This window comes from Physeter macrocephalus, chromosome 20 (assembly GCF_002837175.3).
Source record: "Physeter macrocephalus isolate SW-GA chromosome 20, ASM283717v5, whole genome shotgun sequence".
Lineage (NCBI taxonomy): Eukaryota > Metazoa > Chordata > Mammalia > Artiodactyla > Physeteridae > Physeter > Physeter macrocephalus.
In genome coordinates this window covers 100,176,425-100,186,486 of record NC_041233.1, presented here as the reverse complement: position 1 = coordinate 100,186,486, position 10,062 = coordinate 100,176,425, and the positions used below count along the sequence as shown (strand labels likewise).

Sequence of the window (10,062 nt, the reverse complement as noted above, 5' to 3'; positions counted from 1 at the left end):
ATCGGCAGGCGGACGCGCAACCACTGCGCCACCAGGGAAGCCCCAGATTAGCATTTAATTGTGAATTGAGTATTATGCTGTAAATAAGTCACAGCCAAAAGCTTTCAGCTGTGGCCATTTTTTATATTAACAAAATAAATATACAGAAAAGCACAGCACTTTCTATTAGAATGAAATAGCATGTAATTTTTCTAGGAAGAAGTATGAAATGATGTAAAATCTTTCTCTTTGCTTCATTGGCTATGCCACAGAAAGGCAGATCCACCAATTATTAAATAATGTAGAAAAATATAAAGTCCCTACTCTTAGGTAGTGTTTCAGTTAATTAAGATCAGGGTAAACGTGGTGTTGAGGTAAACAAAATAAGTAAAAATGAAATGGCACACAAAGTTCTGCACTGCAGAAGTTTCATTCATTTCAGACATTGCATTGCAAGGAATTTCAAATTCAGCTCTGAAAACAACATGAATGACAATTGTAGGTAAAACATTGAAAGTTATAAAGCTTATGCAATGCAATAACTTAATAACATATGTTACAAGATGACACAATTTTTTTATCTTGCAAACTGATTAAATGTTCTACTACAGGGATAGGTCTGATTTCAACAGGTAAGAATGGAATAAATGGATTCTTGGTAGAGAGAAGACAATGGGCTGTGACTTCAAAGCTCAGGGGTGTCATTCTGAGTACCAGGAAGAGTTTCACAACAAATGGATTATACGGTTTATAGGGTGATATGGAATAGAAGTATCAATTTTAGAAGTTGGAAAGTGAGCAGTGTCATAGTAAGTGCCTTAAGCAGAGCAGAAAGAGGTATGAGGGAGTCCATCCAAGCTGCAGAAGCCTGGAAAAGCTGAGCAACGTGGGGCTGCAAAGAATCAATATACAACACCCCTTTTCATCTCGTAACTTAGTTTTCTGTCTCAAACCAAGAAAATATTTTTTCTCCCCTTTCTTTTCTTTTTCCTTCTTTTTATTTTTTAAATGTAAAGCCATCATTTATTCCCTCTTTCATCCTTCGATGGATGGATGTTATATCTGTGAGGCTAACTTTCAAAATTCAGAATTTTATTTATATTCCTTCTTTTTCTTTATCCTTTCTTTGTTCCTTTATTATTTCTTTTTTAATTTTATATTATTATTGAGGTAAAAGTGGTATATAACACTGTGTAAGTTTCAGGTGTACAGCATTATAATTTCACATCTGTATATACTACAAAGTGATCATCACCAAAGTTCTAGTTATCATCCATCCCCATATAATTAACCCCCTTTTTCTCTTTTTAAAGACCCCATTCATTTTAATTTACCTACTAATAAAAATCTACCTCCCATATATGGGTGAAGCTACAATGTGGATCTCAGAAGATGATGGAATTAAGTATTTCCACGTAGCCAAATATGATCAAGAGTCACCCGTAAATGGATAGGAGAGCTGGAGGGCACAGCTATAGCTAAACTGAAGCAGGCCACACACCATAAGATTCAAGGCTAACTCCATTGATAAGGCCTCCACAGCTGGGCTTGCTTTCTGAGTCTGCCACCTGCATGTCCTACCTATATAAAAACAGCTACTCTCCACATTTATTCAGTCAGGCTACACCAACGGAAAGGCAATCAGTTCCAAACTATAAAACCCAGCGATGTGGCCTGGTGTCAGCAAGCCTCTGAAACCCACCAGGGCTTTATAGTAACACTTGCTTCTGTGCTTACTATGAAATGAACCACTGACAATATCTTACAGTCATTTGATTAATCCTACATGAGCCTCCTTATCCACATGTTCTTTAGCTTTCCATGTTCCATTCTTTATTGTCTACGTCACAAGGTTTCTTACACAAAACACCAGCTCCTAACACTTCTTCAGCATGAACTAACCTCCACATATGCAGACCTAAACCCCACAGTCCCAGAGCTTGTCTTTATAATACGTTTGGCATTGGCGAAGCTTGAGAATATCTACTCTCTGCAAGCATGCCAACTCCTCAGCAGAAGGGAAGAAAGGGGGATATGCTGTGCAAGCCCAGTTCCTCTGTCAAACTCAACCAGTAAGAGGAATCGTCCCTCCTCCCCCGTGGAGAAGTGAGTGAAAGAACCCACAGGGTGTAGCAATTGGTATTACACTCACTGATGTCCCTCATCATGGAAACACAGAGCAGCAAGAAATGAGGCCCAGCATTTATACCCCAAAAATATGTTGTCATTTTTTTTACTTAGTTTTGTGCACTTTTAACTTTAGAATCAGAAAAAAAAATTCATCTTAAAAAAAACAGAAGTCCTTTCTCTTTGCTTTCCTGTCACTTAACCTAGAAGAAATTATGAAGTAATAAATTTCAACATTCGATACCTACAAACAAAAACTTTAATTATTCTTTCTTAACTTTGAATACTGTTGGTAAATGCAATCATTTTTATTTCATAATCTATCCATTTTTTCAACAACTATTTGTATTACATGGAAGCTGTACATGCAGGGTCAAGCACTGTGAAGTTACAAAAAAATTCAGACTTAATTCTACCTTCAAGAAGGACATAGTTTATTAGGGAAAGTAATATATCAATATGACTATAAAATAAGCTACCAAGTAATGAGCAAAATAAGATATTAATAATAAACTGCTACAGGAGAACCAAATAAGAGGAATCTTTCCATCTTGGGGCACTAGGGAAAGGTCAGTGGAGGATGAAGCAGACGAACTGGGCTTTGGTGGAGGGTGAGAATTGTACCCTAGATGAGAGAGACATGTACAAGGTGAAGGAAAAGCATTACTTCATGCAACTTGTACTGGCACAATTCTATGCACTGTTCTATAGTCTTGAAACAATGACAGGCCCCGCCCTCATAGATATCACTTGCAAGTAAGAGAAATAAACAATAAATGAACAAATACACAATATAATGTTAGGAAGAGATTGTTACTACAGAGTAAAGTAAAGCTGGTAAGGAGAAATTAATGGATTTGTGTTACTTTAATAGGGTGGTTAGGAAAGTCCTCTTTTAGAGGGTGACCTTTTAGTAGAGATCCAGACAAATATGCTCACATCTAAAATTAATCTAAAGTATACATGACTATGCTATAGGAATTCTTTTTCTGGCTTATTCTCAGTGTGCCATAGATTCCTATATTTCAAAAAAATTTAAAGCATAAAAAGGCAAACAGGGGAAATCTCCCTCCTACCTCTGTTCTCTAACCGCCCTGTTAATATCTATCCCCACTTGTAAATATTTGGAGAAAAGTTTTTCAGGCTAGGAAAATGAGGAGTTAAAAGCCCCGAGGCCAGGGTTGTTTAGGTGTGTTTGACAAAACGTGAGGGCTCGTGCAAGAAGAATTGTAGGAAGTGATGTTAGAGAGATAGGCCAGATCATACAGGGCTCGTAGGCCGTGGAAAGGAATCAAGATTCATTTTAAGTGTGGTGGGAGGCCGTTAGAGAAACTTGAGCGCTGGTAGGACATGATTTGGTTTGCATTTCTTAGAAGTTCACTCCGACAGCATGTACAGTAGACTGTAAGAGGACAAGAGTGGCCACTGGCAGGCCAATTAGGGGGTTATTGCAAGAGTCTTAGTAAGAAATGATTAGGACTTGGGTGAGAGCAAATGTGTAGAAAATGGAATAGTCTCTGGTTCTCTTGTCAATCTAGAGATGCCTTTAGGCCATAATTAGCTACATAACAATAGAATCAAGACATAGCTAGAGAGAGTTTGTTTCTTTGCTCATTCAAATTCATGATCCAATTTTCCTTTCTTTGGGCCGTTCCCCATGCATGTCAAAACCATATGATCTCTGGCCCTGAAAGTGTTGTGTCCACGATTTGGAATAAGTGAAGTAATTTTGCAAGTTAGATTTAGCAACATGGGTGTTAAGTACAGGTAATGTATTTCACGGAGTCTTCAAACCTGATTATATCTAATAGTTATCTGTTACTTGCTGTGCACATTATCTACTTGGTGTAGATTGGGAGTCAGCGTGACTTTATGAGTATTTTTTAAAAAATTAAACCAGAGAGTAAATTTTTTTAAATTAATTGCCTATCACTTCACTGATGGCATCTCCATAAACATCGTTATTTCTTTGTATATTCTTTAGACGGGCATGTTTAAGTTACATTAAGAGATAGTCAAAATCATTCATTTTCTGTGGTGTCTGAATAACTGGGTTGGCCCCTTAAGCAGATTACACAATCTTGCTTTTCATTTCGAGGGCATTCTCTCAGAATGTACCGTGTCTCAAAGGCTCAGGTAGCCGCAGAGCGTTCGGGCTGTACCGTAGGAAGGCAATTTGTTGGTTCAGCAAGGTTTGGCAGCTAAACCAACAAAATTGTTTGTCCTGTGGTCTTTCTTATTAGACCACGCGGTAAAGCTCTTAAGAATATAGGATGCTTAAAGGAATTACCATGCAATTTCTTTCCCTCTAGATATTTTTGAATGCGGATACAATCCGGCTGGGAAACCTGCCGACCGGCTCTTTTTCCTCTTCTTCACCCAGCTCCTCCCACTCTCGGCAGACAGTGTATGAACTGTGTGTCTGCCCCAGCGGCAAACTGTACCTGTCTCCAGCTGGCGCCGGGTCTACTTGTCAGTCCAGTAGCAGCATCTGCTTGTGGAGCTGAACTGACCGATTTCTCCTCACACCAGAATAGCCTTTTGTTCCCGTCCGTCTCCTTCACCGTTCTGCTCCGTTTCCCTCGTGATCAGTCCAGAGCTTCTCCAAATGGTCCACAGAGCAACTCCTTCCAGTGTAAGCAGGGATTCGCACCACCTTCTCTCGTGATTTTCTGTACTGCTCAACACGGAGAGTGTGAGTGGCAGAACAGTGGGAAAACCATCTTCAGCAGGAAAACCGGATCATAACTTTTGCTCAGAGGGGAGAATAACATAGGTGCCTTTGCTACATGAAGTGAAGCACACAGTTTTAGATTTTTGCAGGACCTGGATATGGACTGCACACATATACATGACATAGATGAAATTCCCCGTATCCAATGGCAAGATGAAATGGTCAACCCTGTAAGAAAACTAGTTCTACAGTCTGAAAGCACAATTTTCCATTCATCTTTTTGGATGTAAACTTTTATCCCTGAATTTTAAAATTTTAAAGCATTATGTAATGCTTGCTTTACTATAAATTAAATTCAATACATGGTTTTTAACAAAATAAGACAGAATCCCACCCTGAGTTTTATTTGTTTCTTTAAATTCAATGTGTTGTTACTCTTTGTCTACTAACTCTAGAATTTGGTACATTAGGTAATTTTGAAAGCTCTCAGCAATAGAATCTTTACAGAATTAACAAAATGCCATTATACTATCATTTGTCAGATCTGAATGGCCTTATATAGTATGTACTTGGCTATTGCATGTGACGTATTTGCTTTTAACCAAACATCTAATTTATTGCAATATAAGGTAGGATTAAGAGGGACCTACCGAAGGTGTGGAATCCATAGATCTTTTTTTTTTTTAATTCACATGATATCCTTTACAACTAGGTTCTAAGAGTACAATTTTTGTTTGCTTCATTCACTTTATACTTGACTCGGACTGCTAAAATTCAAACATCCTCTAAATAAATAAAAACTACTGTGATGCCTAATGCTGAGAATGAATTCACTTTCCATTGGAATATCACCTACAGAATTATATCTATGTACTTTTTATTGGAGATTAAGACTTAAGGACGGTACAAATTAAAGTGAAAATCCCCGCTTAAACAATAAGACATGCGAATGTTAGCGAACGTGTTGAAAATGTGTTTACTCCATTAGATTCATATTTTAAGGAATTTAGTCACATTTCTTTGCAGCTCTTAGTATTTGGTTACTTTTGTTAGACTGTTAAGCTACCCCGAATCAGAGAGCATAGTTGCTTCCGTCCTCTGATGCTTCTTTTTGTAAATTAGCTGCTGATAAATAACTCCAGAATACTGCCCACGCGTTTACTACAACACTCCTTAACTCGAACTCTCGCACCTTATAGAACCCAAGAACATAAAATTGTATTAGCTATTTCCTGTTCTGGGAAGATGACTTGATTACTATAAGGTAAGTCTTTAATTTTCACACGTCAGTCCATCTTTTTCTCCCCCATGCACACACGATTACAGGTGTGTGGAAGTTTTCAGTTTGGAGGTCGGTGACTGTAGCATCTTTGGAGTTCAGGACTCTGCAGCACAGGGTGAAGTGGGAGACTGGAATTTATAGAAATAATCTGATTAGTGAAAGTAAGAAATCTGAGTAAGGCAAGCAACAAAGTGAACCGTTTGACCAGAATTCTCTTGTTGGGATAACGTAACACATCGAATACCTGAAAAACCTCCATTTCACTAAATGTATTCAGTACTCAGCAGAAAAGTCAGAAAGCTAGTGCAATTTTATTACTCTTAAAATAGAACTTGTGTTTGGGGGTTATTATATAAAACCTTAAGTCAATATTGGAGTAAAAGTTAAGATGTGCAATTGCTTAAAAAGTCATATCCCAACACAGGAGTTTAATTTATTTAAGCTAAAACATTAGACGTTACTCTGAGAAATCCTCCCATTGGTTTTTGCATAATACTCACACAAGAAATTTTGATAAATTATGGGTGCTAATCACTGTACGGACCTTTTAGGAAAATGCTATGTATTAATTTGAGACATATTCAAGTTCTAAATTAAAACAATGAGAAAGTTTCTTAGTCAAATGGGAACAATTCTTTTGATTAGTGATTAGCCCTGTTTCCAATCTCAGCTCTGTCTTCTACTAATCAGTAAACTGATTTAGGCAGTCTGGGAATATCTCCAGGCTTCAGTTTCCTCAACTTTGCAACAAAAGCATGGAATCAAATGGTCTCTTAAGATTTCTTCCAGCTCTAACATGTTCTAATTCCAAGAGCAAATATTATAGAAGGTGAAAGGGGCCGTCGAAATTTTAAACTATATGTCATGAGAGGAGAAAAGATAAAAAATGTTAAAACCAATTCCAGTGAGGGGCTGTCAAATTTGGAATTCACATGTATTTTGAAATGTTATAAACACAATTCAAAAGAAATGTATAAGAGATTTAGACTATGTCTAGATCATGTAAAAATATCTGCTCAGTGTGGTAGAAAAAAATAGCATAGGGATACAGGTAGCTTTCCTAGTCAACACTAAATGGGTGGTTTAAATTACTTGACTGGCTGTTTTAGATTCCTTAGAATCTAAGTATAAACTCAGCCTCAGAGTTTGGGCTTCTATTAAAGGCACAGAAGATTGCTCTGAAAGGTCCTTAATTTCCTCACAAAGAAGGCTTGATTCTTTCTTGATACAGAGTTTCTTTCCTTAATTGCAGACTACCCAAACAGATTCATTATCTGTTTTTCCAGTACCATTTTTGTGTTACAAAATACATATAGTGCAGTTTACTTAGACCCAAATTTCATTTTCCCAAATTAAACTCAGAAAAGTGATTCCTTTCTAAGGTATTACATGGACCCTAAACTTGGTATCCAGTTTAAATGGAGAAGGCAGGAAGGGAGGAAGGGAAGAAGGCAGGCAAACAGGCAGGAAGGAAGGATAGAGAGAAGGAAGGGGACTGACAGCATTCGTAGCATTTAAATTCTTAGCTGAGAATGGACTGAGAAGTATTTGCGCTCATGTTTTGAGATCAAAAGGAGAGAAGCAGAAAGGACAAATTATTTTTTTTCTTTCAGAATATTTCAGTAAGACACTTCCAAAAAAAAAAAACTTCCAAATATCCTCGAAAATTTCTATTCTGTACTTCTTGGTCCTACTTTTTTTCTCTTATTTTATTATGAGCCATAAGCTGTATAATCTGGTGCATAACTATTTATCTAAGAATTTAAGATAATTTTATGCTTCATATTTTACATTAACTTGGAAGTCTTAGATTTCAGTACTTCCCACCTCTGGAAATGGAGCCAGGAGCTCCACTTGTGTTTCTGCCCCTCCACCTACCCATGTGACCTTAAGAAATATAGTCAATTATCTTGGTCACCATTTACTTCTCTTGGGGAGGGGTACGCCAAGCTAGAAGTTTTCTTTGGTTACCTTCATCTCTAAATGTCACTGATTCCCTTAAGAAAAGACTCAGCAATCTTGAGTTCAGTACCCTGCTCTGAACTTGTTATTATTGACCTCCTTCTATACCTAGACATTGTTGTTTATAAATGTTGAAATGCAAATCTTTCCAGCAGCCAAACGCTATTTCTTTTTCTACACTCTCTTTCTTGCTCTAATCATTTGAACATCAACGTCCCTTTCAGAAAACGATGCTCTGTTGACAGGCTTCAGTAATATGGTTAACATTAAAGAGAAAAATAATGTATTTAGGTCTTATTAAAAATGACTATTTAGGAAATTAATAGAAGTATTTACCAAATATCAATACTCTGTTGATCATTCTATGATTACAGTAAAACTCCTAATGAATTATATCACTGCAAACCTGGCATCCCTGTATGAGGCAGCAATAGATAGAGAGATTGAGTGTTTAAGGCGTTTAAGTGCTGTATTTTATAGCAGGTAATATCAATATCATAATATTAAATTATTAAAATAGTTGAAGATATTTAATGACCAAATTCTCTATGTAGCCATCAAAACCAAACTCACATTCGAGTCTCTTATAAGTGAGGTCTTGTCACCTTATTCTTCCAGTAGCTTTGGTCTAATTAGAATTGCTCATGTGACCCTATTTAAATATACTTGGAGAAATGATTTTCCTCTGTGTACTAGTGTATATTATAGTAATGAATATTGCAAAATGTTATGATCACAAAGTAAAATAATATTGCATTTTAATTCTTTTAAAACAATCATAAACTAATGAATGACCTCATTGAACACTGTTATTCATATTGTTTTATACTGCGGTTCATTAGTTGTTTAAATGTCGAAGACCAAAGACTGGGATTTCTATTGTATTTAACCCTACAACACTGCTGTTTCTACTAATTTATTCAAATGAATAGGAGGGCTTATAATTACAACATAAGGTAGTAAACATCCTCCTTTGCAGGATTCTGAGCTATGGATCATTGATTAATGCTTTTGCTTTAAAAGGAAAAATGTGTTAGTGTAATCCACATACCTTTTATACATGCATAATAAACACCTTGATATTCATAAAACCAGTATATAAAGACTATATCCTAAAATGGGCCCAGGATGATTTACTCAGCTGAGTTTAAACTTTCATTGCTTGCTAAAAATTCTTTGGAAAATATAATTAATTTGAAATTCTTTTAGAACCAGAGGGCTATTTTTTTAAGTGTTGATTGAAGCGATTCCATTCTTTGAGAAAGTCAGTGAAAAACATTAAAGGAAATGAGGTATAATGAGCTGTGATTCTTTTGATTTTTGCAGTCTTAATATCTCATTTGTTTGAATATTTATAAATAAAAGCCAAACAGGGTTAAAAATGTGCAAGGACATTTACTAACAATGGAAATATGTAATTTCAAGTTTGAGTGTCTCGTTATTTATACAGTTCTTTAAACCAGGTCCACTACTCATATATTTTGTTTTGTAATTTTCATGTAAATGTTTTCTTGTATATAGAGAAATATGAAAAATGGAAATATTTTCTTACACATACTATGCAATATGTTTGTAAAATTGCAATATTACCAAAATTACAAAAGCTGTGCTTTTGTACTCTATCTCGCTTTATGTAAAATCAATCTTTTTCTATTTAAATGGACTATCTGTCCCATAAATTGTAGATAACATATCTATTCAAAACTCAGTCTATTGTATCTTTTGTTTAGTTTGGGGTGGATTGGGTTATATTTCTTTTGGGAGAAAACGCAGCAAAGTTTGGCAGTTGGAAACTTTTTTTTTCTCAGAAAATGAGAACTTTGAAGCATGCAATGAGCTCATATAATTTAAGATCTCTCCTGTAATTCTTGTATTTTGTCCTAATTTTGGTGCTACTGTGTAACCATGATTAAATATGATAGTCAAAACAAAGAGGATCAGAACTCATATGCTATCATTTCATTTATTTTATTGAGAAAAAAGTTCAAAGAGGAGGGATATGAGTATTAGTATTGCACAGAGATCTTTTCCGATTATG

General features: G+C 36.0%; 1 protein-coding gene across 2 annotated transcripts in view; it reads left to right on the top strand.

The window, feature by feature from the left end:
* The window catches only part of SGCZ (sarcoglycan zeta), a 933,024-nt gene extending 928,342 nt beyond the window's left edge, over positions 1 to 4,682 (top strand). For both annotated transcript variants that reach the window (XM_024131476.2, XM_055081217.1), the window contains one exon: positions 4,419 to 4,682. In XM_024131476.2, the coding sequence (XP_023987244.1) occupies positions 4,419 to 4,613 (195 nt within the window). In that variant the 3' untranslated portion in view covers positions 4,614 to 4,682. The remainder of the gene's footprint in view (positions 1 to 4,418) is intronic.
* The last annotated feature ends 5,380 nt before the right edge of the window (positions 4,683 to 10,062 follow it).